The sequence below is a fragment of the Bremia lactucae genome, linkage group LG15 (genome assembly GCF_004359215.1).
Source record: "Bremia lactucae strain SF5 linkage group LG15, whole genome shotgun sequence".
Lineage (NCBI taxonomy): Eukaryota > Oomycota > Peronosporomycetes > Peronosporales > Peronosporaceae > Bremia > Bremia lactucae.
Genome location: NC_090624.1, coordinates 3148050 through 3162346, shown reverse-complemented (window position 1 = coordinate 3162346; position 14297 = coordinate 3148050). Strand labels below are relative to the sequence as shown.

At 46.5% G+C, this 14297-nt stretch overlaps 4 protein-coding genes across 4 annotated transcripts; 1 reads left to right on the top strand and 3 right to left on the bottom strand.

The window, feature by feature from the left end:
* Positions 1-5280: 5280 nt before the first annotated feature.
* On the bottom strand, positions 5281-5604 carry CCR75_009314 (uncharacterized protein; the record flags this gene model as incomplete). The annotated part of the gene is made up of 1 exon (XM_067967355.1): positions 5281-5604. The coding sequence occupies one exon, from the start codon at positions 5602-5604 to the stop codon at positions 5281-5283; it is 324 nt and encodes a 107-aa protein (XP_067823961.1).
* Positions 5605-6880: 1276 nt separating this feature from the next.
* On the top strand, positions 6881-8425 carry CCR75_009315 (uncharacterized protein; the record flags this gene model as incomplete). Its single annotated transcript, XM_067967356.1, has 1 exon — positions 6881-8425. One exon carries the CDS (start codon positions 6881-6883, stop codon positions 8423-8425), a length of 1545 nt encoding a protein of 514 aa, XP_067823962.1.
* Positions 8426-8492: 67 nt separating this feature from the next.
* CCR75_009316 (uncharacterized protein) lies at positions 8493-10709 on the bottom strand (the record flags this gene model as incomplete). Its single annotated transcript, XM_067967357.1, has 1 exon — positions 8493-10709. One exon carries the CDS (start codon positions 10707-10709, stop codon positions 8493-8495), a length of 2217 nt encoding a protein of 738 aa, XP_067823963.1.
* Positions 10710-10829: 120 nt separating this feature from the next.
* CCR75_009317 (uncharacterized protein) lies at positions 10830-12122 on the bottom strand (the record flags this gene model as incomplete). Its single annotated transcript, XM_067967358.1, has 1 exon — positions 10830-12122. The coding sequence occupies one exon, from the start codon at positions 12120-12122 to the stop codon at positions 10830-10832; it is 1293 nt and encodes a 430-aa protein (XP_067823964.1).
* Positions 12123-14297: the final 2175 nt, after the last annotated feature.

The following is a 14297-nucleotide window of genomic DNA, read 5'->3' as shown; positions in this document are numbered from 1 at the left end:
AATGGTCTGTCTTGATCCGCAATCGCCAATATGGGCGATTGCATTAAGCTTTGCTTGATACCTTCAAACGAACGCTGACAATCAGCGTTCCATAACCATTTCTCGTCTTTTTTCGAGAGACGAGAGAAATGAACTGTCATCTCGGCATAATTGCGAGAGTACTTGCCATTTCTCGTTTTTTTTCAAGAGACGAGAGAGATGAACTATCATCTCGGCATAATTGCGAGAGTACTTGTGCAAGTACGCCGCTAAACCAAGGAACTTTCTCAGTCCCTTGGCATCGACTGGAACTGTCCAGTCGGTGATTGCCTTGATCTTTTCGGGATCAGGGCGCACGCGTGTTTACCGACGATGCACCCAAGAAGTGGTATTTCGCTTGCTGCGAATATACACTTCCTTGATATTTGCGTACAACTTATGTTTTCGCATAAGTAAAAGAACCTGACGAACGTGAGTTTTTTTATGAACTTCCACGTCCGTCTTCCCGTCTATGGCTCGGCTATGGACTGATGCATCGTCCAAATAACTCGGTGCGAATTCTCGCACCGGTCTCAACAGATTCGTTACGCATCTGTTGAATGCTGCAGGGGCGTTACTAAGCCTTTGAGGCATCACTAGCCATTCCCAGAGCATCCCACCGCTAGACGTACGTTCATGTCTCAATCAACTCGACTTCTTCGAGTGGTGGACCTTCGGAGCTACCTGTGCATTAGCACAGCCGCCGGCTGCTGAATCCACAGGGTGGTTAGTAATCACATTGTGATCTTGTGAAGTCGTACTAACGACCGTACCACAAGTGAGACCATCGCACTCACTCGTAGTACATCCACACGCTTGTGAACGCTCCAAGACGTTCATCAGATGGCCATCTGATAAACAAGTGGCAGGCATCTTCACGGATCGATGCTGCAAGCTGATTCTTGGCTCATTTTTTCTGAGCCAAGGTGAGCCTAGGATGACATCAAATTTGTCCTACAAATCCAGTACGATGAAATCATCGTCGTACTGTAATTCCTTTAACGTGTAGTGAAATTTCACTACGCGCTTCATTACTGTTATCGATGCGCCTGTCGCAAGACGCACCGTCATCCTCGTTGAAGGGATGTCGCGCTCAACATATTTAAGCCTACGACCCTCTTGTTACTGGCGACGTATTAAGTCATTCTACTGCCCGCAGTCCACTAGAGCTCTCAGTGACAAAATATATGTCACTTCTAACTTCAATGTGATGAGGGTCCTCATGTATCTGAGGACTTATTTCCGCAGAATAATGGGAATTATTCCCTCATGTTATACTTGGGGAGGCTCCTCCTCAACTGGCGAAGGCGACCTTCTTTAATATGGTTTGTCGAATTAAACGACGCCATTGAAGCTCGCCGCATAAATGACGATGCGACGAATGTTAAATTTGGCGTGTCCAACTTGGCCGAACGTGCCAAATCTTGGGCCCCTTAGGGCTAAAAATTTACGACTTTTTGGGTTTTGGGCCGTATGAGGTCTTTAAGACCTTACTCAGACAAAAATTTGAGCCGCCACGTGCCGATTTCAGGGCTCGAGCCGAGCTCCTGGATTTGAAGCAGGGCAAGCGTGACATTCGCCCTTTTGCCCAACATACACGATACCTTGTAAGTTGTATCGGAACTCAACTACTAGATGATAAAACACATGCCATTGCTTCATGACGCAGTATTTGGAACCTAGTGTCAGGTGGATTTCGAGTCGAAAGCTTTTATACTTACGCAACTCGCACGGTACCAAAACAGGGAGCACATTATTGAATTCAATCAAATTCTTATACAAAGGATTTGTCTTCAAAGGCTCCCAGGATTGGGACGTAAGAAATTCAATCCGAGTCTTCTTATCGAGGACGTCTATCGATGAGCTGCTGAGATTCCGTTTGTTCTCATGAACTACTATCGCCGAGCGAATATTGACTACGTAAATATCATCTGTGACAAGTACGCAGATCTGCTTGACTTTGCCAGGTAGTTAAGACGCCAAATTCATCCTCTTGACGATTAAGACGACGCTCCGCCTTCTTTTATATTACTACGCAGCTTTCACAGCAACGCGCGAAAGCATCATTTTTAACACTTTTTTGTTATCAACCATAAGGAACCAGATGTTTAACGCAATTTTCCGTTACATATCTAATATTACCAAAAAAGGAGTAACAAGGGAAATAAATAACTACTTTAATTTTTGACATTTTTCGTCCTACCAACTACGGTAATATTGTAGCAAATGCGACAGTTATGTTTATTGGTTGGTTTAAGTAATTGAATTAATCTTGATAATCGCTGTTAGACTTGCAAATTGGTGGTGAGCACTGAGTTAAAGTACATGATGGATTAATATGTCAAGTCAATTAATTAAAGAATACTAGAATACGCAAGAACTTAATTTATATTGAAACAGTTTTACTTTTTCCCTAAAGTAAGCCTTCTAAGTTTTGACCTTCAGTTATTGAGCCACGCTTAACAGCTTTAAAACCTTTCTTTGCATGTCGTGTACGTAAATAGTTCGAAAACACCTCTAGCCTCACTTTTATCAGAATATGTAGGCTAGTATTGAGCCGTACTAGCGAAAGGCCTTCTGTTTTTTTCACCAAAAAGTTTACGATAAAACTGGCAAGAGCGTAATTCATCGCCATAATTGACCTCTATGATTCTTGGAAAGTAATATCCAGGCCACGACTGAGGGCTTTCTCGATTAAAAGTGTTTTCGCGTTCTGGACCGCAATCAGAGACATAAATCTTGGCCTTGGCCAAAGCTCGGAGGCTCACGGGGTAGCAACTTCTTGATAATTGCACTACATATTGAGAAGCCTTTATGCAGGCCTTGTGAGCTATCGATGCCCAAAAGGCCCGCTTAAAGGCTTCTCAATATGCGCTTTATATATTTGTAAAAAATCAAGATGATTATTTCGAAAAAGAAATTACGCACGAAAGCCGACAAATGCCAAAGCCCTAGGAAGTTGTGGCTAGCTTGCGCTCATTGTGGGTGCAATAACAGGGGCACTAAGACTCGACAGACGTCAACACGGTTTATAATGTGCACACGGGCAGTCACTACTCTCATCAATGGCGAGGTAGATATTTCGAGTGTGTGGTTTACCCGGTTCCTAATATAATATAGGGTGTGTGGCGATACCAAAAGTGGGCTTTCAAAGAATTCGAAAGGAAAAATTGCCGACTCTACGATGTAATGGATTGACTTATACCATGAATTGTTTTACGGGCTGTCATTAATCTGTGGTTTTTAAACGATCACAACAGCAAAAAAACGGCGAATGGCAATATTTCCAGCTTTGGTCACTGCTGTCTCGATGTCGAGACCTTACACCTCAATGAGGTATAACTTACTTTGCTCCATACACGAGCCAAAATCCAACCGGATTTTTCGTGAAGACTTGTGCAGCTCTAGCTCCTCATTAGAAATGTTTACGTGTCACTTTAATTGCATTAAATGGTTCTGACCCAGAACCCTTTTGCGTTTTGCCAACGGTATTAATGCTGACATTCAGTAAAGTGCCACTGCATCCGAACGCCCTAAGTGAATGAATAGTGCCTATCCTGGGCGCTGATGGAGCGCTGTTAAACTATTGTGACTTCTAGCATCTGAATATCTTCGAGTTAGAAGCGCTGTGTCGCCTTGCAGATATGACCGGTATACTACCGTAGTCGCCATGCTCAAGGAACGCCTGAGCGGCTACAGCGTATAGCCATCAAGACTTAGTCAAACGCAAACTCACCGTTATGCGTCGGCGATCTTCAACTCCCGCGGTTGCCACGCGGTCTGACGTTGTTAAACTTGATGTCTTATGTTATAGTGGTGAGGACCTGAAGCGCCTCGCGATTAATCGGTGGTTGTGCGAGGTGGACATCACTGTTCAAGCCCGCCAGCTAAACTCGGGGTTCGCACGCACCCACCTATTCTTGTCCAAGCTAACAGGCAAGACAAAGGAGTGGGTGTTGGGCAAGCTTGTGACCGATCCGGGATGCTTTCCGGATATGAAGGCCCTCAAGGATGACTTAAGCCTAGTATTTGAGCCTCCGCAGGATGAGCATCACCGTCGTTCAGCTTCCCTGACGCTAAAGCAGGGCCGCCAGTCGATGCTGGACTATATTCAGCGAGCCCGACATCTGGCGTCCTGTATCGCATCAATCCGATTGATACGGTGTAGCAAGTCCATGTGTTCGTCACAAGATAGAACGCTGAGCATCAGCGTTTCTATTTAACGCGGAAGCCCCCTTCGTCACTTGAAGAGACGTTCGCGATCGTGTTATAGGAAGACTTCGGTGTTGTGGCTTTGCGCGTGGATTTTCTCCTCCTGCACCTGCTGCTCAAGAACCTGAGCCCATGGGAGTTGAAGCAATTGCGCACGCCACTTATTCTCGGCGGGATCCAGGTCACGGCTTTCGGAGACTTGTAGCACCGAAACAGCAAATTTGTTTCCGCTGTCGTAAGCCTGGTCACCACGCGGCTATTTGCCGCACGCTCGCACCAGTCGTCCTCGCTGTCGCTACGTCTGACGCCTGCCTCTGTCACATCGCTTATCAGCCATAAAACGATTGCAACCATTAAGCGTAAGGTATCCTACCAAAAAAAACAGGCCTAGAGTGGTGACACATTGTCCTAGCCCCGTCGTACATTAGTTGCAGCTGAATGCCCACATCCAGCAATGATCCGCGGTTGATCGTGCTTATTGTTCCGGTTGACGGTGCGTCACGTCCGCTTCGCGCTTTGTCGGACTCAGACGCGACGACAGCGCCAGCAATTTATCGGTTCTCCCGTAGCAGTTGCGTGTCCGCGAGTCTTTCGAAGAGATGATCGTCGGGTATGCGGACGGCAAGCCCCGTGCGCACCAACAACGTTCAGTGGTGCTACCCTACCGGCTAGATGCTTTCACAAGCAGTGATAAATTCGAAGTAATCGACTTGTGCGGGACATTTGACTGCATTTTGGAAGCCGTGGCTTGAACGGCATCGACCTGACATCGATTGGCTATACTGCACGTTTCGGCTACGTGACATTGATGTCAATGCGGTCTCGCCATTCTTAACAGGCCGACGAGTACGTGGCAGCACGTTGCCGTCGTGGAACCGACTCCGCAACTTGTTATACCTCCGAAGTGTGCGATAGTTCTTTGAACGTGGTGTGTAACTCAGCAACCTGTTCCACTTCAGTAGAGCAGTGGGTCCTTATTCAAGAATTCACCCGCAGCAGTAGCTCCGGGATCCCATGGTCGAGCAACGGCTCCCATGCGCGTGCGATTTTCTACAGTCGCACAAAAGCAGAAGCTTCTCGTGCGTTACGACCGAGCGGTGGGTCCCGTGCGAAAGCAAAACGCGGACGTCGCGCGAAGGCAGAGGCTACCGGTGCGCGGGAGTACAATCGAAAACGCTTCGAATCAGAGGCTCTCGATGTGTCACGAGCAAGCAGTGGCTCCGTGTCCGTCCCCGTTGCGGACACCACGTCGGAGCAGAGGCATTCGATGACTTCTGGCTTTCGTACGACCGGTCGTGCATCCGGTTTATATTCCTGTCTTGCGACGTCACCGTGAGCGACGTGCGCGTGTTCGTTCACCCTTGTCGGCGCCATCTCTTTTGACGGCGTCTCCACTTGAGATCATCAATGTCATTAACGTGACTGGTGTTGGTCCAAGCAACCATTTGCTAAAGGTTCACGAGCCCACCTCGTGACGCGTCTGGCATCACGCAGCTTTCTGAAATTTCTTGGTTGAGTTACTGCGTGGTCTGAAGAAGGAAGAGATCGAGCAACTTTGTCTAATCGCTCAATACTCAGCGCTCATTTTAGTGTCTACGATCCCCTGAGTGATACCCACTGAAGCAAGGGTACCACAAGAACTTTTATTACGATTACTTACGCCAACGTCATCACCACGCACAGAAATGTGTGCGGGTGACGGCACGGGAGACGGTGCTGGCAATGAGAAATCATCCTCATCGTCGGAACCGAACATGCTGTAGCAAATGCTACCAGCACGTCTACTCGAACGAGCTCCCTCATTCGAAGGCTCATAGACAGCCGCCTGACGATGATCAGGCGACTGTTCTGCTCTCCCCGAGTCGGCCATTTCGTCCGACTCGCATTTGTAGTCGACCTCCAAAAAGGGTCGTATTCACGTGGTGTATCACCACGTGCACCCACAACATTTATGCGATGGAATTTAAAATGATGGATCCGACCAATCAACATAGTTTTTAAAATTAAGCGGTCACATAGCGACCACTCCATTCAATGACACCCAGAAAGATGGTCGTTTAAGGGAGGGTGATATAGTGGGGTGTATTACATGAAATTAACACTTAAAGGTTGTTAATTAATATATTATCTAAAAGGTAGATAATATTTGGAGAATATTACTTTACATGGAAATATTCTTAAGACTTATCAATTGGTTGATATAGACCATTATATCCACTTTCTCCGCGGTCCAGTCAGCGCTGGGCGCGCGCAAAGATAAAGACAGATAAGACTTTTAGTATATATTTGTATTGGTTTATAATTAAGTTAGTATTAAGTAGATAGAAAGAAGAACTTTATTATATTAATACAGTTTTCATTTAACCCTCTTTAAAGCAAGTGTTTTAAAGAGAAGACTTCCTCTGCACGTACTAGTGTACTTGAAGTGCCTGAGGCACCACTCGCACTGAGGCAGTGCAAAGTGGACTTGTACCGAAGCAGTACAAGTCGGCAGTGCCCCGTTACACTGGTGCTGTGTGGCTATCCATCCACCTCCGTCTTAAATGTTTTTCGGCTACTTGCAAATTGTTGATACATAGGTCACTTTTTTTATATTTCGAAATATATCTAATTAAGAATAATGTCGGGATGACTTTAACCGAATTTGATCATGTCGTCTGCTTTTGCGGCTCTTTCTCCTCGTCTTTCGAATGACCTATGCTGCTTCATGGACGCTCTTGAGTACAGTCAATCCTCAAATGTTCTCATGCATATGCGCTCAGGACGCCTTCAACTTGAGAAATTTGTAATGATGCAGCAAAGTGGGGCTACAAGCTTTGTGCAAGTGCTCGAAAAGGAATCATGGTTTTGGAAAGAGCATCTGGACAAAGCGAAGAACGATAGTAATGTCAAAGTGCAAGAGCGTCATGTGTTGACTGATTTGCTGCCTGGGCTGCAGCACATACACGACGTTAAAGTTGGAAGACCAGGAAAGCCAGACGATTCTGTATATCGCACGTCTGAATACGCAAGGAAATGGCAGCCACGCGGTAATTGTCTCGCCGAATGGAAAGCTAAAAGCGAGACGTACTACTTTCCTCTAATTCGCGGCTATAGAAAGTTTTCAGGTCAAGAAGATGACGGAGAGCTTGAGAAGCAGTCTGAGGATGCAGAGGAGGAGATGTCGAAGTACTTTAGAAAGCCTCAGTCTCAAAGCAAGTGGCTAATAATGACTTCCAAAGAAAATGGTGAAGGGGGTCATTTGGCAGTTCTCAAGCGAAGTGACGGCGAGTTCGTCTACGTGCTAGGGTCGAAAAATACCCATCTTGTAGCGCAATCAATTGAAGACATTGCGAAGACCCATGAGATTCAGACGAAAGATGGCAATAACTCTCAATTCTTTGCCGCGGATCTTATAGCGACTGCCATCTTCAAGATGTTGCTCGCATTGGAGCCAGCGAAACAAAAGCTGCTGTGCGAATTCTTGTGGCAGACTCGCACTACTGCGTCTTTTGAGGTGCTGTGCCCTCGTCACCAACACGTGCAGCTACTGGATTATATATCCGATGACACCCCCGTGTTTTATGGCCTCTCCCTGATGACATTAAATCCACCAGAAGTAGCCGAAATCTGTGTGAACCCTGTATTGATATACGAGTTCATGCGTGCTCTCGGAGTACGCACTGTGGCTTACAAAGTGTTCGACTTGAACGTAGTTGAGCTTGAGGCGGCGATAGACTGTAGCAAGAATGCCTACAAACACGAAGGTGGCGTGTATTTATTCTTGGATGACGAGGCTTCTGTGATTGGAATGCAAAAGCACAAGAGCGTCTGGTACGTGTGTCTACGCGCGATTCGGGAGAAGGCAAAGACATTATGCCGATCACTTCTATCCAAGAAACCTTCAAAATGCGAAGCCAAACCACTTCTTCCCATCAAAGCTCTCGAAGTCGGTAAAAAGTCGCTGCGTAAGCGATTTGAAACAATACCACAGTTTCTTCGCATCTCAAATGACGTCTCCAACGCGTACATGACACTGGGCGAGCATTTTCTCGAATATTTGTTTCATCAAGAACTCTTTCAAGGAGCTGCCACAGGGAGGGAGCAAGAAGAAAAGTGCATGCAAGTTGCTAAAGATGTCAGTGACCTTTTCCCTGTCGTATGGAAAAGGTTTCTTGACGACACCGGAGCAAGCGATGTCATCAAACAGCCTTAGACAAATAGACCTGTATATATACCATATAACATGATAGTATTTCTTCGAAACCAAATTATCGACCTAATTATGCTTGGCAAGCCTTGTCTCGCCACCACCACGTTTTTACTGTGCCATCATGGGAACTAGAAGCAAGCAGTGCCTGCTTTTCGTGCCAATGGGCATTGTATGTCACTCCACAGTGGCCAGAGAGTCGCTCAAGCAGTTTGCCCGTTGCTTCTTCCCACACATACACAAAGCCATCCTCAGATCCGCCTAAAACAAAACTTTCGCGTGGACCAAATGAAGCGCGTACGATGTTTTTGGCAGTGTTTTGGTGACCCTTAAATCGTTGTAATGGGCGGTGCTCTGCATTTCGGCTCCCCGAATAGATCGAACTTCCACTGTTTAAACCACCATTCGTACTGAAATTGCCACTACTTCCGTAGCCAGCACCCTGTGAGAGTCCAATTCCACTGGCAGAAAAGGAGCCACGATTGTTTCCTTTGTTGGTGTAGCTGCCAAGTGATCCACTTGAGCCACTGGTCGACACTCCTCTAGTAGGTCCAGTCGACAAATGAGCTCGTGGAGTATTGAGCATGCGCAAGTCCCACAAACGATTGCTGTTATTACGCGAGCCGCTCAGTAATGCAAAGCCATTCGAAGCCATTGAAATGGACGTGACTTCACCAAGTGTCTGACGCAATGTGTGGACACACAATCCGCTGAGGATATCCCACATGCGAATCGATCCATCCTTCGAGCCGCTCACGATAAAATTAGCATGCCTGTTGAACTGCGCATCGCACACTGACGCAAAGTGACCATGAAAAGTCTTAACTATTGCACCCGTGGCGATATCCCACAAACGCACACTCTGATCGTAACCTCCAGTCACCAAATGTGTCTCGCTGGGATGCAGGTTCACAGTATACACATCGCCTCCATTCGGACTCATGAGTGTAGCCAAACACTCGGCCGAAGTCACCGAGTAATTGTGTGGCAGCGTTTGTGCAGTAGCGATCGCAGAAGTGGCGCCTGAGGTTGCAACGTCGAACGCAGACTGTCTGACTGCAGCTCCACGAGAACGTTCCAAGAGCTCTTCCTCATCAGTTAGAACTTGTTGGGCCGCCGCACGTTCAGCCAATGCAGCACTGAGATCCCAGATTTTCACAGACCCATCGCCGGATCCCGAAAAAAGACGCTCACCTGACGAACTCGAAGCAAGGTACCAAATTCGAGACGAATGGCCCAAAAGGTCTCGCGTCCTTTGCCGGCAGATGGCTCCAGTTGTCTCATCGACTTGTTCCTCACCACTCACCTGTTGTGTATCAAGAATTTCAGTAGGCCATAATTTTATTGTCCCATCACTGGATCCCGATGCTAACAACTCGCCATCCGTTCCAACAAAGGTGACGAACTTGACGTTCTGCGAGTGACCAACGTACGTACTTTTTACAGCGTTTGGAAGAACTTCACACTCGAAATCGCGCAACAGCGTCGTGACCTTCGGAATCGTCTTGGGATGATATCGACTGAACTCCATCTGATAAGCCACGCTTTGGTGCAAGAGCTGCACAAGTCGATTGTCTGGCATGGCCACGGATGGGGGGGTCCATAGGACTGCAACTCCGTCCTGTTGGGGGAAAAAGACTTCATCCAATGCAAACGTGGCTCTCAGCTGCTCCACGAGTTTCTCTCGTGATGTCACGACTCCTTCCCAGTCACGAAAGGCGTCGGACTCCCCGACGGCTTTGCACGTGAGCAAATAGCAAAGCTCCTTAAACTCGTGGCGACTAGAGCTCGTGGCAGCTGCGACCTTCTCCAATGGCTTCAAGTGTGTCGTGAGAAAGGTATAAGCTTTCTGATACTCCTGTCGATCAATAAGTTCGAGATACTCTTGCTTGCATACGGCGTAGAGAAAGCCCTGGTGGGCAGCGTGAAACTTTTTCAGGTGTTTGCCAAGCAGTTTAGCCACTAAATCCCAGTCCCCGTCCATGATCGCCACGCTCAGACGGCGCAGCGCATCTCGCTCCTGCATTCTTCCGTGGAGCTTAACATTGGCTTCGTCTTGAATTGTGACACTTGACATTGTAAAACCTTCTTGCTGTAGGTATTGAGTAATGAGCGCCAGCAGCTCGTGCTTGATCTGCGAATCGTGCTCGTCGAAAGTCATCTCTGGGGAAATGCTGGTGCGATGGTGACCCACATGAGACCATTGGGCTTCTACTGTGGAGCTTGCGGCTGTTGTGCCACTCGTCCGCCGACTCGCGGGGGGCAGCGGCGGCATCGATGTGTCGCACATTCTTTCCAAGTTATGAATACAATCATTCCCGTATAAAACATTAACGACATTTATTCTATTTCGCCACACTTCCACTGGTGCTGCTACTTAATATCGCTCGACTACTTCGCTAACTAGGGTTTAGACGGAATCCATACGGATAAAGTCGCTTCCGTCTCGATCGACAAGAGTGCGGCGGTTAAAGCTGCTGCTAAGACTGCTGAGGCTGCTTCGTTGGGAAAGAACACTCGAGTAGCAGCTGGAGTTGACGGTAACTGATGACAGTCGATTCCAGTAGACATCGACGTCGTCCTTTGCTTTCCTCACGTCAACGAGTTCTTCCCTCGCGATGGGCATCACGTCACAACTTTCCACTGCGGTGATACATGACACACAGAAGACGCGTCGCTTCTCGAGCACCGAGTGTTTGTCGGGCGCAAGAGCGACGACAGTTTTCTTGACGACGCACTTGGAGCATACTGGCAACTTGCAGCTCGTACACGTGCGTCGAATGGACATGATAAAGCTCGAAGTTTTGTGACACACGACGCAGCACGTAGGCTCGCTCGATATGGCTGGTCGCAACCGACGTGTTCGTGCTACAAAACTGTCAAATTCGTTGACAAACGAGTAGGGCCGAGAAGATTGGCAGGTCCACCCGCAGTCCTTGCGCACCTTCCAAGAAAGCTTTTTGGCTTGTGCGCACGTGTTTTTTCGAGCGTATGCCGACCATTGCGTCGCAATGGTCTGAAGCGACATGTTTTTTAAAACCTCGTTCTTTGTCGTAAAGTCAAAGTAGCCCCGCACATAACACTCCACTATAGTCGGAGTCTTTTGGCGATACAGTGCGCACACAGACATATTTCCTCGCTCGATGCCGTGCGTCTCGTCAAAGCTTGGGATCTCTGACAGAGCCACCGAGTGGGTAATACTGTAACCAATCCGTTCACATCCACGGACTTGAGTGATGCCTGTTGCGTCAAGCGAGACGTAGTCGCACCCTTCGTAAAGTCGCCATTTCACAGCTACGGTGCGAAACGGGTTGTGAAAGTTGGGATGCACAATTTCACGCAGCACCTTGCTGTCCCGGACGCTGTTTTTTGTGCAGGCAGTTTGAATTTTCATGGCCTCGTCCGTTGTGGCTACTGTTCCGTACATGACTTCGTCTAGCTTCCCTTCGATAGTGCCGAGCAGCAAGAGCTGAGGAGTCGCGGACCCCTGTGGTGAAGTCGAAGGGCGCTCACTGTAAATGCGTACATTGCCTTGTCGTCGGACTTCACGCCAGCGTTGAGGGTTGGCACGGCCATCTTTCGTGACCACGAGATTATTGTATTGAGATATATTGTGTTCTGTGAGTGTATCTGCAAGGGCTTGCAACATACTGCAGTCCTGACTTGAAATTGTAGGTACAGGCAGTAAATGAACGAGTCGCATGCTTTTGCTATTTGCTGTTGGTTTTGAAATGGCATTTCTTCATTGCGAACACTGGCGCCTAACAGTTCTGCGCTGTTCTTGCGAACAAAACAAACGGAGCATTAAGAATAAATTTTGTCTAGTGGCAGTGCTATTTGAGTTACGTCGCCAGGCAAGAACAATAAGCCGTGTTTGTCGTCGGACTTTAATATCTTATCATGACGACATGGTACAATATATAGAACGGTGCATCGTAATACGGCTGCGTCAAGCTCAAAACTTGCCAGCGCTGGTCAGCACAGGCACGCATGCGCCTTGTTGAATCATTAAAAGTTGCCCACCGAATGTTGGCTAAAAGAAATAATACTCCAAAAGAGACTGCTTTCTTAATTATCTTGTTTAATGGTCTTTAACGAGTCAAATCGCTCGAATTTACTTAGCCGATAATCACTACGAATTCCCCTGTAAGGAAAGTCGCGGGCAAGGCGCATGTGCAACTTTAAAGTCGGCTGTAAGTAGCGCAACGTCGTTTTTAATATAGTCAGACAGCCTTATCGACTTCTACAAACGCAACACCAAGGCCTCCTGCCGTTCCTTTGTTGCATGAGCGAAAAAGGCTTGCATGCGAACAAGATTTTTCTAAGAGTAATGTCTGGTCTCCATAGCGGAAGCAAGCAGCGATGATAAAGCTGTGATCCTTTCATTCATTACCGATCCGATAGCAAAATAGGTATCACATTATTAATCGAGAAGATGGCTTGCAATAAATGAGACATACACTTTTCTAGCGTGTGGTCATACATCGAAACAACGAAGCCTAAGCGAGAGACCTCTACCGGCTCGGCAGCCGACCGAGAGCATATGTTGTAAGTCAAGGAAGTATATATGATCTCATAGTAGCTGTGTCATCCGTTCTACCACCCGGTACGCCATGCGATTCATATCATTCGACTTGAGGAAAATATATACATAGAGAGTGGCTTGCTCCTCAATACAAAATGCGACACGGTAGGGCGACCGCTGCCGCTACTAAATATGTAACGGGGTGTATCGTTTACATGAAATTAGCACTTAAAGGTTATTAATTAATATATTATCTGTAAGGTAGATAATATTTGGAGAATATTACTTTCTAAAAGCTTATACATTGGTAGATATAGAGAAAAACAGATAAGACATTATACTACATGTTTTGTATTAGTTTATAATTAAATCAGTATTAAGTAGATAGACAAGAAGAACATAATTATATTAATTCTTTTTTCATTCAACCCTCTTTACAGCAAGTGTTTTAAAGAGAAGACTTCCTCTGCACGTACTAGCGTACGTGAAGTGACGTAAGGCACCACTCGCACTGAGTCAGAGCGAGGTGGACTTGTACTGAAGCAGTAAAAGTCGTAGTGCCCCTTTACAAAATATATTTTCTACTTGATGGATTTGTCATCCACCGCCATCGATCTTGACCGAATACTTAATAAGATTTCAATGAAAATATTTTGTAGAAATAGATTTTTATCACAAAATGGTGAAAAATAGGGAAATCATGTGAGGAATTGGGCAGAATCCATTATAAAAGCCAGAAATCCAAGATACGATGCACAGTGCACCATGACAAAGATCATGTTGCATTTTGCTAGCTACTCTAAGAGCATTGCAGTGCTTAGGCGTGGTAGTGTCAAGCAAAGAAGAGATAATATTAATTCTTTGGAGCTTCTCTGCAACGTGCACCTTTCGCTAGGACTAATTACAATTCTAGCCAACATACATTTATAAGAATGAAGGTGAGGTGTTTCAACTTTTTTAGAAACACTGACGTGCCGAGAAAGGTCAGAAAAGGCTAGACGTAGCGGAGCTACCTCGCTCCTTAAGTCAGAGGATGACTTCTAAACTCAAAGAGTCTCTTAATTCTAAAGATCTAATGGGTTAAACAACTCAAGGAGTCTTACAAGCTATTAAAGCTTAATGAACTCTAATTCAAGGGATTCAGAGGTTCGAAGAACCAAGTGGCAAATAGTCCCAAAAGTATATACCTTAGAAATGCTTCAATCTTTAACAAATCAATGCGCAAGCCTTAGGTAGGCACTACACGCTTAAAGATCAAAAGGAGAATGCACTTTATTTCATTATTTAAATCTAAGAACCTTGCCCTAGCTAATTTAAAAAAAAATTTGGGCCGCCAGATTTATATCTGGCTGC